The sequence below is a fragment of the Genypterus blacodes genome, unplaced genomic scaffold (assembly GCF_046128005.1).
Source record: "Genypterus blacodes isolate CSIRO-AG114 ecotype Tasmania unplaced genomic scaffold, CSIRO-AGI_Gbla_v1 ptg000112l_1, whole genome shotgun sequence".
Lineage (NCBI taxonomy): Eukaryota > Metazoa > Chordata > Actinopteri > Ophidiiformes > Ophidiidae > Genypterus > Genypterus blacodes.
In genome coordinates this window covers 129,599-150,293 of record NW_027466916.1, presented here as the reverse complement: position 1 = coordinate 150,293, position 20,695 = coordinate 129,599, and the positions used below count along the sequence as shown (strand labels likewise).

Genomic DNA, 20,695 nt, shown 5'->3' with positions numbered 1-20,695 from the left:
TGGCCTGTTAAGAGTGAAATGAGCCACGATTCCAAGGTTGAGAGAACTAAAGATCAAGTAAAGGATCAAAACAGATTTAAATGTTGACCATAAATAGATTTACTTTAATCAAAACGTTGCGTTACGACTTCACCAACACACCAAGAGAAATCTGAGAAAAACTGAATATGCTCTCTACTGTTGTACCACCAGGTGGCGAGTTCAGGTTCCACCAGTGATGCACAAACACATTGAGAACCAGTGACACGGGTGACAGTAAATGATCCAGACGGAACATTAGGAGACTTTGCTCTCGTGTACAACGCGACATCAGGAACCCATGGCTAGTTTTACATATCTTTTTCTTTTTTTTAAACTAAACGGAAAAAATGTAGGGTTTCAGCGGGGGACACGTCGCTTTTCGGGGAGCACTTGAAGGCATCATCCCCCTGCTACTCCGCAGTCCTCCACCCTCTCCTCCTCTTCTTCTTCTTCTTCCTCCTCCTCTCCCTCAAACCCTGCCCACATTTTTTTCCTCCTCTGTTTGCAAATGACATCACAGCTTTAAAATATCCCCGTTGCTTCTTCATCCCTCCCATCCTCTTCATCATCACTCCTAGCGACAAAAAGCCCCTACCGGGTGCGGCGATGTTGTTGTAGCTTAGCCGGTGTAGCGTCGCCCGTAGAAACGTCTCCGCCGCTCCGCCTTTAAAACACTTCACCGCCGGGTCCCGGGGGAGAAAAAAGTGCCTACCGGGCTTCGGTGTGGTTTAAGAAGAGAAGGGAGAACGAGAGAGTGGAGGACAAGAAGAGGAGAGGACCAAAGTCGGGCGCGGTATCGGGAGAAAGACTCGTTTTCTTTGGCTAAACTTTGGGGAGCAGCGACCACCATGTCTCTGTCTGTGCCGCAGAACGGAGTCAAGGCGGACAACGAGCCCGTTATCGAGCTGTTTGTGAAGGTAAGACCGCCGCTTTGTGAAGTCACAGCTCCGGAGTTAATTTGAACGTTTTTAAAGACTCTTATTTAAACCAAACAAAACGTCTGGGAAGAATAATTCCGCTTTTTTTGTGGCTAATAATGCGCTATTCTTGCTACACGTGAGGTCCTAAGCTAAGACCACCATGGCCGCAGCGGCGCTCTCTCCCCGTTTCCCCCCGAACGTTTCAGCTCCTTGAACACAGTTTATGGCGGCAGTAAATTAAAGAATAAAACCATCAGAGTGTGATTAGCCGCCGTGGCCATGTGGAGCCCGCTGTGTCACCGGGAGCCTCGGGGCGGAGGGCGGATGCAGCTTCACCCCCCATCCCGGCTGCCATGCTGGAGGAGCCCGGCCGCTCATTCCCGAACAAAAGCTCGAGAATTCTGTCACCAAAAAGCTGGAATAAATCACTTTAAAATTACTTTCTGTTGTTAAACTCGTTCTGGCAGATGTAATGTTGGATTACAGGCAGGATAGGCACTTTATAATCAATATCAGCTTGGTCAAATTGGGGTTAAATTAAGTTTGGGGTCAGCCTGTCATCACTGTTTGACCTTTGACCTGCTAATGTGTTGATGCTGCTGAGTTAAACATCTGCACTCTGCTTCAGGTCATCATACAGTGTGATGAAGGAGAATTATAGAATATTCCAGGCCCTTGGTTGCAGACTGGTGATACATTTGTCATCTTTATGGATCTGTTGATATATGTGTGTTTAGCTCCACCTGCTCTAAAGTGTAATCACTCACACACACGCACACACCTATCAAACCACCTCCCACTGCATCAGTGATGGCGGTGTGGAGGGCCGTGAATGGAGCTGTGTCCCTTTCTTGAAGCTTGTTGCTCTGCTGGGCGGGAAAATGGCAGAGTGGAGAAAAGGGGGAGCGAGGGGTGGGGACACCAGGGAGGAGAGGGACTGAGGGGAGGAGAGGGAGGGGGTGATGGGGGTCCCTGAACTGACTGGGAGTGTGTGTGTGTGTGTGTGTGTGTGTATGGGCCTTGGAACTGTATAGCCCTGATGGTGTTCCTTGCTCTCTGAGAGGCTCCAGTAACGCATTTGTATCCATGTGTGACCTTCTGCAGGATCTCACAGCGTTCTATCTTCTCCTCTGTCTTCACTGTCAAAGAACCGCGACGTTGTCTTTGTGCAAAAAATCCAATGCTCTTAAAATCACAACATTTAGTAAAATCGCTAGAATCTCACTTTAATCTGTGACATTGACAGAAAACCTTTTCATGAACACTTTAATAACAGTTCTCCAGTCCAGCACTCTTCTTTGTTGTTGCGTTTGAATGCACCCCCCCCTCCGCCCCCCCCCTCCTCCTCCTGGGTGCCTCCGGCCAGTGGGGCCCCTCAGTTTGGAGGCAGAGCAGATAGGAGCGAGTTGCCCACTGCCGTTTCTTTGAACCAACTCTCAGTCTGCAGGAGTATTACATCATCCCCGGGCAGGAAAGGTTTACATCCCCCCCCTCTGTGACCCCCCGCCCTGCGCTCAGACACTTTTATTTTGTGTGTTCTCTGCCTCTCACCCTTGAGCTTCTCTGTATTGTGTCCCAGCCTCTGACATGTTGACATCTATTATTAATGTCTCAGGTTGTCTGTCAGTCATTGTTCCGGCCTGTGTGCTGCATTAAACACAGTCATGGGAGACAAAGCAGCCATGCATGTTGCCATAGGCACCATGCTGTAAGCCGGGCCTCTGGGAACAGCTGATAACTCTCTCTCTCTCTCTGTGTGTGTGTGTGTGTGTGTGTGTGTGTGTGTGTGTGTGTGTGTGTGTGTGTGTGTGTGTGTGTGTGTGTGTGTGTGTGTGTGTGTGTGTGTGTGTGTGTGTGTGTGTGTGTGTGTGTGTGTGTGTGTGTGTGTGTGTGTGTGTCAGAGACATGTCCTCGCTGCTGGTTGACCTATTTAAGGTGACTGAATGTTCCGGATCAGATATTTTTGATGATCGTGATGATTCCAGCCGCACTGTTTATGGCAACAGATGACTCATTGCTATGGGAACACTTTTTACACAGGGCTCATCTTTAAAGGGTGTGGAGGTGAAACCCGTGGCTCTCAGCATTTATGGCCCGCAGTTACACATGAGGCCGCGACAATGATGATGTGGTGAGAGGGAGGGACGACCTTTGATCCCGTCACAAGACAGCAGATTAAATATTGTTCTTCACACATGAGTAGCAGTGTGTGATGCTGCGCTGGACTGAGTTCCCTGTGTGTGTGTGTGTGTGTGTGTGTGTGTGTGTGTGTGTGTGTGTGTGTGTGTGTGTGTGTGTGTGTGTGTGTGTGTGTGTGTGTGTGTGTGTGTGTGTGTGTGTGTCAGCTCAAGGAGTAATTATAAACTGTAAATAGATGCGTTCATGTGATGGAGTAATGAGGTGTTTGACACAAAGCAGACATCAATTGTAATTATGTTGTATGATTCATGATTAGATTTACTCTCTGTGATCCCAGCGGACGTCCACCACTTCCTCTTTACTCACTGAGCTGCTACCTGATCAAATTAAGCCCTTTCCAGTAAGCTGGTTGAACTTGTGTGTGTGTCTCATCTTGAGTTGAAGGCCTGGTTTGGTCTTTATTCAGATTTTCCCCAGCGTTTCATTGAGGCGTGACCCAGCCGGTCCCCAGCAGCCTGAGGTGGAGCCCTGTGAAGGCGTCCTGCATGTAGATGAGTGCAGAGAAAAGGCCCGGCTTTATCTGCAGCTCTCTGTTTGTCTGCCGGCTGCAAGTGTGCCAAGGTCGCACTGCTGGCGACACAGGCCGCCGCCAGCAGCCACGGCAGAGCCAGCAAACATACCGGAGGAGGGCTTTCATGTCTGGATGGCAGAAGAGCCCGTCTGTGTTTGCGAATGTTCTTCTGGTCGCTCCCATGGGAACGGTGTAGATGGAAGGCCGCAAAACAAACCAGAGGGAGACGTCCCGACAAAGCAGCACTGAGCCGCCTGAGTGTCTTTAAAGCGACACAACGCTCCGGAGAGGGAAAGTAACGGTCAGCAGGGCCGAGGCCTCGGGTCAGAGCTCTTAAGAAGACATCAGACGGGCTCAGAGCTCTGGAAGGTCGGACATGATTCTCCAGAGCTCAGATGAAAGAACCTCCCAGGGCTTCAGCCAAGGAAAACATTAGGCTGGAATTAACCGAGTTATGTTACAAAGGGTAACTACAAAGTCGGTTAAACACCTTTTACTGACGCAGAAAGAAAGTTTGGATTCAAATGGAACAAGTCCTTGAATTTGAAACGTCACACTGGGAACTTGTTGGGAACTCTGTGTCTTCATCTTCGTCTTGTGTTTCTGCTGAATGTTCTCCGGTGCATCTGTTGTTCTTTATTCAAAGTGTGAACAGTTTATGCAACAGGGCCTGCGTATACACACACACACACACACACACGCCACACACATGTCACACACTCCTCCAGATGACACCATGTGACGGCCTCAGCTCGTGTTATGAAGGGAGAGGAACTCTGTGACCTTTCCTCAGCCCGCTGCACGACCTCAGAGCGTGGTGCTGCTCGGTTCAGAGTTCACAGGCAGAACTTTGCTTTCTGATGGTAATAATTAGACAGTTTGAGTCTATAAAGTGGTTTATTTCATGAGCGTGTTGTTTGCAGGTTAACGGCCCCTCGGGTCGCATCGACTGAAGCTTGTTTCTGTTTTATGGGAAAATCAATGTAGCCGTTTATTTTCCCCGGCACTCGAGCCGAGCTGCAGTCAGCATCAGGAGCGAGGGGACAAAGATTAATGGCTCCTTCCTGCGCCCGAGCTGTGGGCCGCTGTTCTGCACCGTCAGTGAGCTTCTGAGGCACCTGAGGCTTTAATCTTCACCGCCATGATCGCCTGCTGACAATGTGTTCTCCCGCTCATTATGCTGCCGCTAGAATCAAATGAGACGAGTGACCAATCAGAGCGGCTCCCCTCACAGAGCGGTACGATCTGATAGAGAGCAGGTTGGAGTATTTGTTTTCCTTGTTAAGTAATAAGGAGACAAAGCAAATAGAACCAACCGGATCAGGATACAAAGGAAAGCCGAGCCCGGGCTTGAACCTCCGCCTCCGTGTTACATCATCCTCACCTCCAGCAGAGCGGCGTGACCCCGGGAACCACGGGAATCTGCCCCTCTGGACGCTCGTGTAACTCGATCGGTCACGACACGATCCGCCGCACACTGTTATGTTTCCTGTGCTGTGTGTGTGTGTGTGTGTGTGTGTGTGTGACTCATCAGCGCTCTGGGAGCCTTCATCCCGGCGTTCCTCTTCACTGAAGCATCGCCTGAAGTGAAGTTACAGGAAGTCTGAGCCGCACTCTAATTGTGGGTAATCTTAGTGGCTCGGTTGATCATTTAATAACAGCATTACAGCTAAAATTAACTCCTCGGGCACAAACTGCTGCATGTTAGCTTAAACACTGATCACATCCCAGCAGTCCAGCTTTGTTTACATGGAAAACAATCAGGATCTATAAGCTGACAGGCTGCACTTGATTGATCACTCGGTCAGTCAGGTCAGTCAGGTGTCGCTGCAGGGGTCGTTTAAGGTCACGGCAAAGGTTTCAGCCCTGTGTTGGTAAAGGAAAGACAAAGAGAAGGAATGGAGGCGGATGGGTTAGAACAGCAGTCAGAGTGAAGATGGTCGTTGGTTCGAGGCTCTTCAGGTCTCAGCCGTTCCTCAGCTGATCAGGCGGGCGTGTGCTTGCCGTCTTTATGGCATCTTTTTACTGCAGTATGGAGTTTGAAATGGAAAGAACGTATAGAGTCCAGCCTGCAGGTCAAGGTTCACCGCTCTGTGGCCGCGAGGGGGCCATTTCCCATCTGCATGCCAAACAATTGGAATCACTTCCTCTTTTGTGTGTGTGTGTGTGTGTGTGTGTGTGTGTGTGTGTGTGTGTGTGTGTGTGTGTGTGTGTGTGTGTGTGTGTGTGTGTGTGTGTGTGTGAGAGTGACTGGAAGAAGGGAGTGACATGAGCCTGACTCAGAGCCACACCACGGATGTGCTGCGTCTCCGTGTCCCAGCTGGATCTGACTCCTCTGTCTGTCTGTCTGTGGTCACACACTCCTGTCTCCCACCCTGCAGGTCTCATCCCAGGAAGCTCCAGTCTCCTCTCACGTCAGGCCTGAGATCATTTCCACTCAGACTCTTTCCCTCCCTGCTTCTTCACACGTCATGATGATGGGAGCTCTTTACAGGCTGCAGCTGCAGTTCATACAAAACCCCAGCGTCGGACACCATGACATCATATAAACCAAGCAGCTTTCCGTTTCTCTCCTGTCTCTCGCACACTTAGATGCTTCCTCTTTGACCTGTAATAGACCTGGATCCTCACTCCTCACACTCCGGGGCTAAAACATTAAATCAGGCCGTCTTCATCTCCAGTGTTTCAGCTCCTTTGCTTCACTGATCTGCATCTCAATTGCACGCCGTGATTGAACGCAACGGTGAGAAGACTGAAGAGTCGACACTTAGGGCCCCGTTCTCTCTCTCTCTCTCTCTTGACTGCTCTGTTCTGTAGCTGTATCTGACCTCAGTGTGAAGCAGAACGCACGACAGAAACAAAATGGCTCCTTGATATATCTTTGTTATTATGACACAGTTCACTTCACGAGCTCCTCCATCCTCAGCAGTCAGGGTTTGGGTCTAACCGCCTCCCGAGGTCCCAACCCTGCTGAGGTATTTGTCCGGAGAACGCGGCAGCCGTGACGTTACCGCCGACGGACATTCCTGCCCCGCTCGCCGGAGGAAGAGGAGAGCGGAGTCAGAGGGCCGGGTCCTTATTCGGTCAGAGTCAGGCCGGGACTCTCGGAGCCGCCCACCCAGTTTAGAATGTTCCAGCGTGTCGGAGAGGGGAAGGCTCGGCCCGGGTCGCCGCTAAAATTAGGCCCTGAGCAGAGCAGAGCAGTGCAGAGAGCGGGAGGAGGGGAACAGGAGCTGCTGGAGTTACACACTCTAATCTCTCATCTCCTCTCTGAAGGGTTTCAGATCGAGTCCCACTAAAACCCAAATCCCTCCGATCCACATAAACGTCAGTCAGACACAGGGAGAGGCTGAGCTGTAAACACGTTATGGGGCCGGACCTGTGAGGAGGATAACCTTTGTGCCTGTTAGAGGGCTCAGGGCCTCCAGGGAGTATCGACCATAAAACGAGCCGGCGCTGACGTGTTGAGCCGCTTCGCCCGCCGCGGGACGCCGTGAGGGAGGAGACGGACGGACGGACGGACAGACGACCTCGCCCGGGAGTTTGCGTTTCAAAGGTCCACTGAGGCTCTTTGTTGCCGCCTGTCGACGCTGACAGCAAGCGTCCCCGTGACTCGCCCTCTGACCGTGTGTGTGTGTGTGTGTGTGTGTGTGTGTCACTGACTGAATAAACAAGCATGTGTTGACTCTATGGAGCCTAAATAAAGCTGGAGAGCTGTTGGCAGAGCTCAGCTGTTGGCCGCTCCGTGTTCGCTGTCTGCTCAGTGTAACCGTGTGTGTGTTTGTTTGTGTCTGTGTGTGTGTGTGTGTGTGTGTGAGGAGCTGCAACCATCTGTAAGACATGAGTCACTTTTGACACGTGAATCAGAAATAACAGCTAGCTAAACGCTGCCTGATGACTGAGGACTCGCTGGAAAAAGTGTGTGTGTCCTTATAAGGGCGCTCAAATAACGGCTCACCTCACTCTCGTGTGTGTGTGTGTGTGTGTGTGTGTTTTATTTGGGTGTCTTTGCCCCCCTCTCCCCCGGAACCAGTGACGCACCCAAACCTCTCCACAAACAAAAAGCTCTGTGTTGTTGGCGTACAGAGCTGAATGGAGCTCTGTATCGGTGCCGCTCTGGAAACATGACGGCTAATGTCACCAATCTCACCAAATGTCCAAACTCTGTCACTTCCTGTAAGACTGTTTGGCTAAGTTGGTTCTTTGTGGGGATACTTGGTGTTTAGCTACAGAGTTTCAGTTTCAGTCCAGTTTTGGATCGTGTCAGTCGCTCTATGAAGGGCGCCTAACAGAGCAGCACCCGGCCTCTGAGCTCTAGCTTGAGTGTTAAAGCTCCAAAGTGTGTGCAATACTGCTTCAAGGTGTGACAGAGGGACTTGATCAGCGCGTGATGAAGCTGTTTAACCTCAGCTCAAGCAGAGGATGAGTGCTTTAGGAGATGTTGTTGTCAGGAGCTTCAGGTTCCACTGAAAGGGTTAAACCTGTGGATGTGTTGGTTTGTCTCAGAGGTGCGTTGGAGCTCTAGATCCTCCAGCTGCTCTATCAGCATCAGCCCCACTTTGACCCAAACAAAGACGCCCCTCTACAGGACATTTCTCAAATAGTTTCTCCCTCCTCCCCTAACGGCCCGGCTGAGAGGGGCCCAGGCTGAGGGAGAGGGTCACAGAGGAGGAGGAGGAGGAGGAGGAGGAGGAGGGAGCAGCATGCCAAACAGCACGCCGCCTCTCTTCTTAATAATGCTGAAGGAGGGTGGGGCTCTTCCTCTCTCTCTCTCTCTCTCTCCCTCCCACTCACAGCCTCAGTCACCACATGTTCCCTCATGTCTACTCGCAGCACTTAGGAGCCTTCATTTCCTCTCCATTTCCTATTATTTTCCCGTCTCCCTCTCTGCTGCTGCACACAAACCTCAGGAGCAGCTGAGCTCGGGGTTTGACACACACACACACACATACACACACACACACACACACAGAGAAAGGACTGAATGTCTTTCTCAGCTGCTGGACGTCTTGCCGACCTCAGATGAGCTCATGTCAGTCTGAACAGCCGCTCAGCGCATTGAGACTCCAGCACAGTCGCCCTCACAGCTCCTTTGATTTAACAAAATGGTGTGTGTGTGTGTGTGTGTGTGTGTGTGTGTGTGTGTGTGTGCGTGTGTGTGTGTGTGTCCCTGCTTCAGACAGTTACCTGTGGATCTGTAATCCCCTCCACATTGTTTGCTCTGCCGTCCGTGTCATAACTGTCTGGCCATCGCCATGGGAACTGTTGTCACGCTACTTTGGCCCGGCCTGACGGTGACCGAACGAGCCTGTGACGGCGCAGCGCCGTGCGGCTAATGGAGCCGTCGTCCCTCTGATGTCCTTTAGAGGTCGGCGACGGCCCAAGAAGCAGGAACGGCACCTAACTGCAGGAGGAGGGAGGAGGGAGGAGGGAGGAGGGATGGAACCATGTCAGGTGGAGAGGAGAACAAAGGCGGCCGTCTAATCCCAGCCTTTCACACACTGCATTGTGGCGGGGGAGGGGGGCAGGACAGACGCGGCACAATGGGAGCCAGCAGGCGGATCAAACAGAGGCGTCCCACAGCAGCCGGCTTCATCAGCCTGGAGCTGCCGGGACAAAGTGGACATTCAGAAGCTTCCAGAACCTGCTGGTGTTCTTATCACGCTGCAGTCTCATCTCGCTTCCTCTCAGAGCCTCCGAGGCAAAGTTTGGTTCATTAACACCGTGTTCTTGTGGAGACGTGGGCGCTTTGGTTGGCAGATACGTCGGCGTTCAAACAACTTTTGTTCTTGAGACATTTAAACTTTTTTTCTTGAAATGTTACAACTTAATTCTCTAAATCTAAACTCTAATCTGCAGCTCGTGAACGACCTCCACGCTCGTCCTTCTGCACATCCTGGAGCATCCTGCGCTCAGACTGATTCAGGCACACGTGCAGCTGGAGGTCAGAGGTCAGGGTCGCTAGATTCCACCCAGAAACTGCAGAAACCCCGTTCATCAAACCCAGTGTTTGTTCTGCCTGCTGGAGTCCAGACCATATTTGTCCTCCTCTGCACGCTGCTCACTGCCTTACATAGCTGTGGAGAGGAGAGCAGAGGAAGGGATCAGAGAGAGAGAGAGAGAGAGAGAGAGAGAGAGAGAGAGAGAGAGAGAGAGAGAGAGAGAGAGAGAGAGAGAGAGAGAGAGAGAGAGAGAGAGAGAGAGAGAGAGAGAGAGAGAGAGAGAGAGAGAGAGAGAGAGAGAGAGAGAGAGAGAGAGAGAGAGAGAGAGAGAATGTGATATCTGATGAGTTAGCAGCTCATTTCCACAGTTCTCCGTCGCCGTTTCTCATCCTCTGTCGTCTTCTCCTCTCGTTGACTTCACGCCGTTTGGTCGGTAAACCCTCAGCCGCGCCAGCCGAGGCCTGACGTGACCTGTCAATCAAATCCATATCATAAATCATCTAATAATCAAACTGATCTCACTTCTTGTAAAACCACTTTGTTCTAAAAGGAACGGTGCCCCTAGTGGTGAGGGGCTGGTATTACACTACCATGCACACTGAGTCTCCATGAGCCCGGGTCACTGCTGCAGGAATCTACGTGTGTGTGTGTGTGTGTTACCGGGTCTCTTTAGACCCTTAACCCGGTTACCGAAGCGGTGTTTGGGACAGAGATGTAAAGCTTCCGCGTGGACAGACTGCACTGTAAAGGTCAAAGGTTAAGTGTGTTAAAGCTCCTTCATGCTGGGCTCCTCTTCCTCCCTCCCTCCCTCCTCCATGCCGAGTCTTGTTTTTGTGCGTTCTTGCAAGCGAAGTGGAACGAGCGCTTCCTCTTTGGCTCAGCGCTGCAGATGTGTGTGTGTGTGTGTGTGTGTGCGTGTGTGTGTGACTCTCTTAAGTCTCATAGCTGGGGCCGGTGTGTAACATGCATGAAAGAGTCCTTGTGTGTGTGTGAGAGGCTCTGGCTGTGTGAGGGCAGTGATGTACATGCAGGCTGTGTAACGGAGACGAGATGTGAACTTTCTCCTTAAACACACGCAGACTCAGGTGGGCTCAGGTCTGCATGCTGAGGAGCTCAGGTGTTCCATGGATCCACAAAGCTCTCCAGAAAGCTGCAGCCTACCAAAGACACCGTGTCTGTGAACTGGTGGTGAAATACTGCTTTACGTTTAGTGTCTGATGGCTTTTGTGCGTCTGCCGGATTGCAATAACTAAATCTGTGTGTCGTCCGTCTTCATTCCAGGCAGGAAGCGACGGCGAGAGCATCGGGAACTGCCCCTTCTCTCAGAGGCTCTTCATGATCCTGTGGCTGAAGGGCGTCGTCTTCAACGTCACCACGGTGGATCTGAAGAGGTGAGTCAGCCGCTCCGTTACCTCCACCTCCTCCTCCCTCCTGGCTCCGTCCCCTCTCCTCTCTGAGTGAACCCGGGTACAGAAACATGGAGAGGATTCTGGCTCCACTTAGGCCTCAGCAGTGCGTTTGATCTGAGCCTTCCTCCGCCGCGCTGGCCGCTTCCCCGGCTGCTTGTTTGGTTTTCCCATGACCCCGGGCCGGAGAGAGGGGGGGGGGACAAACAGGCCGACTCCAGAGGGGCTAATCAGGTTCTTCGTGCCGCTCTCTCTCTCTTCCTGCCTCCAGTCTGGAGGGGAACGTGTTCTTTGTCATCACAGTGACACGTTAAGTACAGGATCCTCTTCAGGTTCAGAGTGCTTTCTCCCTCTCTGCTGCTTTCACTCTCACTGTGTGTGTGTGTGTGTGTGTGTGTGTGTGTGTGATTCATCCAAACGCTCCCCGATCTCTTTTCCACTGGCCTGAGCCAGCGAGCGGCGAGCGGCGGAGCGTTCTCAGACGTGGCAGGGATCCGGGGCTCCTTCTGGCCCGGTTCTCCCAGGTTCTCTCCTTCTCTGCTCAGAAGCTCCGTCTGAACTCAAACCAACCTCAGACGGGTTCAGTATTAACCCTCCATTCTGACCCAACTTCCTGTCGTCCGCGGGGGCTGGGGGGCATTGAGGACACAGACAGTGTGTGACGTGGGAAAGGCTGAGAGCCAATCAGGAGCCAGGAAGACTGAGACTGAAGAGGATCCAATCCCATTCGACTTTTCCAGATTTCCAGTTATGATTGTGTGTGTGTGTGTGTGTGTGTGCGTGTGTGTGTGTGTGTGTGTGTGTGTGTGTGTGTGTGTGCTCTCCACACAACAGAGCAACCACACCGTGCTCCATCACTCTCAGTCCCTGATCAGACGCTCTGTTCCCGTGTAGCTTGGCTCTTCCTCTTCCTCCTCCTCCTCCTCCTGCTCCATGGCTCCGGCGTGTCAACGTTCCGGGCACATGCATGTATTTTCCCTGCCGCCCGCTGGCAGAGGGTGTGTGTGTGTGTGTGTGTGTGTAACACTACACGGCACATGCTGGGGTGTTGTAGAGAGCCTTGTAAGATGTCGGCCCACTTAGCAGAGTGTGTTTACCCCCTCGCTCCTCAAACAAGCCTTTGTTCCCCTCGCTGCTCGCCGCTCGCCGCCGCCGTCGGTCCTACCTCGGCTTTTTCCAGGCCGGAATATACGACGACTATAATCAGAGTCTACACGTAACACACAAACTATAGGTCTGACTCAAGCGGGCGTGTGTTTGCCGTCTTTATGGCTCCTTTTTACTGCAGTGTGGAGTTTGGAATGGAAAGAACGTATAGAGTCCAGCCTGGAGGTCAAGGTTCACCGCTCTGTGCCGCTCTGTGGCCGCTCTACAGCAGTGCCACAGAGCCAGGGTGCCATTTCCCCTCTGCATGCCAAACAATTGGAATCACTTCCTCTTTTTTCTGTGTGTGTGTGTGTGTGTGTGTCCTGAACTCACCCTCCACTGTGTGTGTGTGTGTGCTTGTGTGTGTGTGTGTGTGTGTGTGTGTGTTATTGTCTCTGTTGTTTCCAAAGGCCTGGATCTTATGTCATTCATTGGTCTGGTTGTTGATCCAGAGCCAACAGACTGGTTGCGTCGTCGCTCAGTGTGATGGTTGAACACATGCTAAAATGTGTCGATGTGTCGTCTCTGCCTGCTGGAGACATCTGGTGCAAAATGTGCCGGCTGCCGCTCGGCTCCAGCTGCTGCAGAGAGCAGAGCCGGTAGAGTTACAGGCCTCACAGAGCGGCAGCACTTGGAACTGCGACGGCAACATAGAGCGGCTTGAATCCAGATTCACCCACGTGCTTCAGCTCTGTGTTCACACAGCACAACAATGGGGAGGTTTGTGTTTGCTCCGCTGCTCACACGTGGGTATGAACCTCTGCCCCTCTGCCCCTTTAACCCCTCCCTCCCTGTGTTGTGTAGGAAGCCTGCAGATCTGCAGAACCTGGCTCCGGGCACACACCCGCCCTTCATCACCTTCAACGGCGAGGTCAAGACCGACGTCAACAAGATCGAGGAGTTCCTGGAGGACGTCCTCTGCCCACCCAAGTGAGTTGCTCTGTGGCGTCCTCACACACCAAGCGCTCGCCACGCCCGCTATCCAAACACACGCCGCCGCCATCCTGTTGAAAGAGGCGTTACTGTTACCACGGCGATTCCTCATCTGTCTTATTTGTCTTAACTGTGGGTCTGTGTGTGTGTGTGTGTGTGTGTGTGTGTGTGTGTGTGTGTGCAGGTACACTAAGCTTGGAGCCAGACACCCTGAGTCAAACACAGCTGGTATGGACATCTTCGCCAAGTTTTCAGCTTTCATCAAGAACTCAAAACCAGACGGCAACGAGGGTGAGTCTGTCCTTCACACACACACACACACACACACACACACACACACACACACACACACACACACACACACACACACACACACACACACCTGTCGGCCGGTACACAAGTCTTCAGACGCTGTCCACTTGTGCAGATTGAGTTCTGCGGTTGCTAGGCGACGGCCTTAGCCCTGCAGTGATCGGTGGCCCTGCCTCACACAGAGGCTTTTGTTCCGCTGCTCTGTCCTGAAGCTCCATCACCTCGCTCTCCTCCTCCTCCTCCTCACCTGCAGGGAACACATCTCACCTCACTCTGCTGAGTCATGTGGTCGCCATAAAGCTCACTGATAAGATTATTGGAAGAACGTGGAAAACACATCCTGTGTGACTCACGACCTCATGTGCTGACGGGAAGTTACAGGACTTCTTACCCCAACAACACGCGGAAGCTTGAGTCAACATGAGGTCTGAGGCTCAATCTCATGTTTCCATGATAACACACCAGCATGTTGAGCTCCACTGAGTCGTCATCCTGTACGGCCCAAGAATAGATATGAATCATCTGTGGGTTAATAATTCATCTCTGGCATTTTAATAAGGGACTTTCTCCTCAGATCAGAGATCAGAGGAACCAGCAGATAGATCACATCCCAAACACATGAACTTTATGACATTAGAAGACTCATAGTTTTCTACATTTGTGTATAAGATACTCATGTATGACTTAAGGGTGTTTCTGTATTTATATATATGTATTTTTTAGTTGAAAGCTTTAGACATGACGATGAGTTCAAATGTTCTGGATGACATCAGTGTTGTTAGTTTCGATGATCTCATAGGAACAGTTTTTTAAGGATGACTTCATAGGCTGTGGTGGGAGAGAAAAGGCCCGACCCTCCCTCCCTCCCTCCCTCCCTCCCTCCCTCCCTCAGCCCCGCCAGTCACACACCCCCACATTCACACACACACACATACACATCCTGGCCCGCCTCCATATAGAAAGGTGGACCCTGTGTACGACCTCACACAGGACGAGCTCATCCCTTTCTTGTACAAATGCTGCCCTCTGGTGGTAAGTCCTGATGCTGCGGCCCTCTAAGCCTCCAGGATGTAACACTGAACTCTTAGATGGTTGATTAAATACCTAAAGGATCACATTCAGGAGACGTAACAACGCAGCTCTGGTTATTGCGTAAGGTGTCAACATGATTGCGTAACTCTGGCGCCTGCGTCCCTCTGCAGCTCTGGAGCGCGGCCTGCTGAAGACGCTGCAGAAGCTGGACGAGTACCTCCGCTCGCCGCTGCCCGACGAGATCGACCACAACAGCATCGAGGACGTCAAGGTGTCAAGCCGCAAGTTCTTGGACGGGGAGGACATGACGCTGGCCGACTGCAACCTGCTGCCCAAACTGCATATAGCCAAGGTGAGGACGCACACACACACACACACACACACAGGTCCATGCTGACTTCAGACCACAGGACACACACACACACACACAGGTCCACGTGTCCTCAGCATCGTCTCTGTCCCTCCAGGTGGTGGCCAAGAAGTACCGAGGCTTCGACATCCCCAAAGAGATGACGGCCGTGTGGAAGTACCTGAACACCGCCTACACACGCGAGGAGTTCACCAACACCTGCCCCAGCGACAAGGAGATCGAGATCGCCTATGGGGACGTGGCCAAGAGGCTGGTCAAATAAGCTCCCCCCCCCTCCCATGCCACTGCGCTCGCCTCCCCCCGCGTCCCCTCCCTCCCTCCTTCCCTCCCTCCCTCCCTCCCTCCCTCCCTCCCTCCAGCACCTGGAGCCCGAGTGCTGGGTCACCACAAAGAGAAACTCTGGACTCCTCCCCTCCTCTCCTCCGTATGCATGACCCCTCCTCCTCTCTCCCATCTCAGTTCGGATGAAGATCTCTTTAGTGGACTCGGCACACTTCCTCCTCCCGACCCCTCCTTTTGATTTTTGCCTTTCGTTGATGAATGAGAGGCAACGGAGCAGCAGCCAAACTCCCGGGCCCCGCGCGCGTGTGTGTGTGTGTGGATCAGCGATGGGAGGAGCCTCAGTAGCAGCAGCAGCAGCACCATAAGTGACCTTCACCCTGACCTTCACCCTGACCTCCCCAGCGTCTCCTCGCTGATATGAAGTCTCTGCCGTCTCTTTCTTATGGTTTTAGCTCTTTCTTGCTCTAAAATGAACACAGAAGCTGTTTTTCTTCCTTCCTTCTACTTTGGTTTTGTAAACAGTGTTGAAAGCTTCAGTGTTGTTGTTGTTTTTTGTTCTTGGCTCAAAGTGTTTGAGGGAAACAGAAGCTAAACTCTCAGAGGCCCACATATCAGGAGAGAGGTTTGAGGCATTAAGGGCAGGTGGAGGCTGTGTGTCACTGCTGCATCGCCCTGATCTCACACACACACACACACACACACACACACACACACACACACACACACACACACACACAAACACACACGGCTCCGCTCAGTAGAACAGCTGCAGAAGAAACAACATTCACCTCAGGAAACGCACAACCTGAGATCTGAGAAATATTCAACCATATGTAGCTCGCACAACACACACACACACACACACAAAGCATGATGGGAAGTCTTTAGTCTCGCGGTGGTAGTTTGGACCAAATACAGGCACATTACTCTGATCTCACTGTGGATAAGACCACTGCAGCGACGTCAGAACCAAACACACACACATACACACACACACACACACACTCCTGTGCGGTGGGGCACAGAGAAAGGCGACACTAAAGATATTTATGAGCGAGCGGTGGAGGGGTGATCTCTGTAGGACTTCACTCTCTCTTCACTTCTGTAGGTTTGATCTGTTTGTTATTATTCCACTGTAGCTTCCTAAAGTGCTTTAGTGTGGACTCACAGCCAGACGCCTCCGCTCTCCGTTTGCCATGTTCTTCAGACGCTCGTCACCAAGCCAATTTGATAAAAAGGAAGGAGAGGAAAAAAAGAAAAGGAATTGTAAATATTTGTTTTGATGGCATTGAATTCAAAGTGTAAATTTTATACATTTCATCAGGATTTGGGGGAAAGAAGCCGATTCTCTGCCTGCTTTGGTTTTAACTCTTAAGAGAGCATCTCCTCTTGCCTTACTCTGTTTCCTCTCGGCTGATGTTTAGCAGGACGGTTTTCAGATCCTGGCTTTAAGACTCGAGTGTCACGTTGTAAAAAGACCATCCAAGTTCTGTCACGGCTTTTTGTAACAATATTGACCGAATTGAAATAAACTTCTTATTGGCACCCTGACTGCTGTTTGTTGCTCTTCTAATGTTCTAACGCCATCGTTCTCCTGTGAAGTGTTCAGTCATCTCTCTCTCTCTCTCTCTGCGCTCAAACACACTCTGGCTCTGTTTTAGTCATTCAATTGAAACTTTCCAAAAAATGATTGTGGCGTGACATGACTGAACACTTCCATTGTAAAGCTTCAGAACCTCAGCGCTTTGATTTCATCTGTTAATGACGTCATTAAAAACAGATCGGAGACACGGATGAGAGGGAAGAAATCGAATCTGGGGCGTTTCTGTGGCCTGAGGCTCCTAAATCGTTTTTCAGACAGAAAAATAGATTCTGAGAAGGTTTCTGTCCTCATCACTGTGCTCCTCATCCTCACTAACAACAACAACATCCTGCATGGTATGCCTTCCTTGTGTTTCACAGTTGTAGTTGCTCTGTCTGGTGATGTTTTTGAGGAAACCCTGCACCAGAGCAACATGTTTGCCAGACTGTGCAGCAGCAGGGAGGAATGTGTGTGTGTGTGTGTGTGTGTGTGTGTGTGTGTGTGGGAGTCCTCCAGCCCCTGCAGGCTCCACCTCTCTCTGCACAAACCCTGATGATGCTTTCCAGCCTGGCCCCGATTCTCTTCTGTTCCGAGGCACAAACAAGTCTATTCTATGTGACTGCTCGCAGACAAGAGTTTTGCAAAAGAAGGAGGAGAAAAAAGGAAAAAAAGGTGTGTAGGCGTAGAGCAGTTGGACGCTCTCCAGATCATTAAAGTGTCATGTTTCAGGCTCAGACTGCCTCCTCTGCTCTGCTTGACACACACCCAGAGAGGGAGCCAGACTGCCACACACACAGCTTCACGCAAACCACAGTACAGTTTATATCCTGCATGGTACCTGACCTTAATGCTCTGTTCTGCACATACAGGAATAAAACCCAGACAGCTTTTTAATTTCATTATAATACAATTTTCCTGTTTGTGCTCCAGTAGCTCATCATCATTTATGATTTAGGCTTTTGCAGTCGTGGTTACGTTAAATCCAAAACATCTTACCTGTAAAATGATAACATGACAGATACAAACCTAAAGCTATACAGTGAGGCAGAAAACAGGAAGTTAAAGGTTCAAGTGCTGTATGAAGATTTCATTCTTACCTCGCAGACTTCAGAGAGTTAAAGTGTGAAGCAGCCGAGTGTTTGAGTGGAGGTAAAATAGGCAATATGAGGTACAAGTAGATTGATCAATCAATCATTAGAGTATTGAGAACAACAGGGTTTTTGGTGAACTGAGAGATCTTGCTTGGGAGAGAGGTCTAAATTAGGGCAGTGGCAGAGGAGGAGGAGGAGGAGGAGGAGGATGATGGAGGAGGAGGAGCAGGATTGGGCTTTCAGCCTGCTCCAGGGTAGCTCAGGGGGATTTTCCATATGGAATGTCCAGTAATAGGATTGGAGGTCTCTCTTAGCTCTGAGGTCCTTATGATGACATCATGAGGTCAAATATGACATCATGCAAACAGGCTGTTGTGTTGTTTGTGTCTTGAATGTAATCAGATGTTGATCACTGAGGAGCTTTAAAGCTGCTGCTGTGGTTCCAGACTCTTAGTTCTGTTAGACTCTCAGTGATCGTGTCAGAGAGAGTTGTTGTCCCTCATTGTCTCCTTTGTTCTCAGCAGACATGTCTGCTGCCAGCCGTCTGCAATCTGATGATCCGTTCCTGTGCTCCATCTGTCTGGAGGTCTTCACTGATCCAGTCTCCGCACCATGTGGACACAACTTCTGCAAAGCCTGCATCACTCAACACTGGGACAGTAACGTCCAGTGCGTGTGTGCTCTGTGTAAGAAGATGTTCCACACAAGACCTGAGCTACAGGTGAACACGTTCGTATCTCAGATGGCCGCTGAGTTCAGACAGTCGAGGCAAAACGAAGCCAGCAGAAGATCAGAGGGACCAGCTGCCAAACGAGGAAAGGTTCAGTGTGACGTCTGCACTGGAACCAAAGTGAAAGCCATCAAGTCCTGCCTGAAGTGTGAGGCCTCCTACTGTGAGAGTCATCTGGAGCCTCATCTGACAGCAGCACGCCTGAGATCACACCAGCTGATCCATCCTGTGGACAACCTGGAGGACAGGATGTGTAAGAAGCACAAGAAACCTCTGGAGCTCTTCTGCGAGACCGACCAGACCTGTGTGTGTTCACTCTGTCCTGTTTTAGACCACAAGAACCATGAGTTTGTTCCTCTGGAAGAAGGATATGAAGGAAAGAAGTCCGAGCTGGAGAAGATGGTGGCTGAACATCAGCAGAAGATCAAGCTGACACCACTGAAGATCCAGGAGATGAAACAGTCAGCAAAGCTCAGCATGGAAGCTGCAGACAGAGAGAGAGCAGATGGACATCAGGTCTTCACCGCTCTGAAGCAGCTTGTGGAGAAAGTCCAGGCCGACTTCATTGAGACTGTGAAGGAGAAGCAGAGGAGCACAGAGAAACAGACTGAAGACTTCATCAAAGAGCTGCAGCAGGAACTCTCTGGACAGAGAGAGAGAGCTGCTGAGGCAGAGAAGCTCCTACTCTCTGAAGATCCCCTCCACATCTTCCAGAGCTTCTCATCCATCAGCTCTGCTCCTCCCACTAAGGACTTGACACAGGTCACAGTCCATCAAAGGTCACACGAGGGGAGTGTGGTGAAAGCTGTGGCTCAGCTGGAGGAGACCATCAGTGAAGAGCTGAAGAAGCTGCTGAAGGTGGAGCTGAGGAGGATCCAGCAGTTTGCAGTGGACGTGACACTGGATCCTGATACAGCTCATCCTGATCTGATCCTGTCTGAAGATGAGAAACAAGTTTACGCTGGTGATGAAGCAGCACAGAAGAATCTCCCAGACAACCCACAGAGATTTGATACATATGGTTTTGTTTTAGGAAAGCAGAGTTTCTCCTCTGGAAGATTTTACTTTGAGGTTCAGGTCAAAGGAAAGACAGCGTGGGATTTAGGAGTGACCAGAGAGACGAGCCAGAGGAAGGGACACGTCAGACTGAGGCCTCAGAATGGTTACTGGACTGTAGGGTTGTGGAATGAAGAGTATGAAGCTCTTTCTGGACCTCGTGTCCCTCTGAGTCTAAAGTCACAGCCAGAGAAGGTGGGCGTGTTTGTGGACTATGAGGAGGGTCTGGTCTCCTTCTATGACGTGGATGCTCCAGCTCTGATCTAACCTTGTCCTCCTTTATTCATTATGATAACATGTATTTTGGATCCATTCAAACGTCATTTAGCTGCTTTTTGACTTCTGTCTTCCCCCTGGGCTCCTCCCAGCTGGACGTATCTGGAGACGTCCTGAAGAACAGCAGATCAGCTGAAGAGCACCGACCACATTGAGCCCCAGAGTGAGAAACTTGATGAGAGACTTTCTTCTGTTCTTTCATTCTTCTGTTATTTATTATGTTGCATCATCCATGGATCGGAAATGAAAATCACGCTCTGTCACATCACATGGAATGTTGTTGTACATCTGAGCAGCTGATCTGCAGCCGGGCACGCGTGACGTCATCTGGTGGCGGTTGCGGTAAACTGCACTTCGTGGCGGTTTCGAGAACACTGACATCATAGAAGGGAAGCAACTTTGCGCTTTAAACTCCAAATCTGACCTTTGAACCGAGCTGAGCTACAAACCCAAACACCTTCTGACAAATCTACAGCTGAATTCTTTATTCAAACTCACGTGGAGACAAAAAGAAGTCAAAACAACTGTAACTAAGTCTGTAACAAGGAAGAACGTTCATCCAAACCTGCAGAAGGAGGCGCAACAGGAGGAGCAACAGGAGGAGCAACAGGAGAGGAGGAAGCGTTCTCTTTTTGCACACAGGCTGCCACTAGTGATGGGCATTGATTCGTTTGGCTCTTCTCACTAAAAAGAGCCGGCTGTTTTGGCTCCCAAGTGGCTCCTCAGATTTTTTGTTGCTTAAATCAATTAATTACCAAAATTATGTGTTAAATGAATTACTAAACGTACATCATATCAAATGTTTATTATTTATAAGGCTTTATTAATTTACTCAACATGAAACAGCTCAAAAATACAAATAATACCAAAAAACAACAACAACTCA

General features: G+C 50.7%; 2 protein-coding genes across 2 annotated transcripts; both read left to right on the top strand.

The window, feature by feature from the left end:
- Positions 1–469: 469 nt before the first annotated feature.
- Positions 470–16,625, top strand: clic4 (chloride intracellular channel 4). The gene is made up of 6 exons (XM_076161693.1): positions 470–938; positions 10,875–10,984; positions 12,950–13,075; positions 13,263–13,369; positions 14,593–14,774; positions 14,890–16,625. Exons 1-6 carry the CDS (start codon positions 870–872, stop codon positions 15,052–15,054), a joined length of 759 nt encoding a protein of 252 aa, XP_076017808.1. The 5' UTR covers positions 470–869; the 3' UTR covers positions 15,055–16,625.
- A 1,648-nt stretch (positions 16,626–18,273) lies between these two features.
- Positions 18,274–19,800, top strand: LOC143009522 (E3 ubiquitin-protein ligase TRIM21-like). The gene has a single exon (XM_076161525.1). It carries the CDS (start codon positions 18,274–18,276, stop codon positions 19,798–19,800), a length of 1,527 nt encoding a protein of 508 aa, XP_076017640.1.
- The last annotated feature ends 895 nt before the right edge of the window (positions 19,801–20,695 follow it).

Coding starts and splice junctions, on each gene's coding strand:
- clic4 (XM_076161693.1), top strand. CDS start 870: ATGTCTCTGTCTGTGCCGCAGAACGGAGTCAAGGCGGACAACGAGCCC. Junction 10,985..12,949: donor ACCACGGTGGATCTGAAGAG/GTGAGTCAGCCG, acceptor TGTGTTGTGTAG/GAAGCCTGCAGATCTGCAGA. Junction 13,076..13,262: donor GACGTCCTCTGCCCACCCAA/GTGAGTTGCTCT, acceptor GTGTGTGTGCAG/GTACACTAAGCTTGGAGCCA.
- LOC143009522 (XM_076161525.1), top strand. CDS start 18,274: ATGTCTGCTGCCAGCCGTCTGCAATCTGATGATCCGTTCCTGTGCTCC.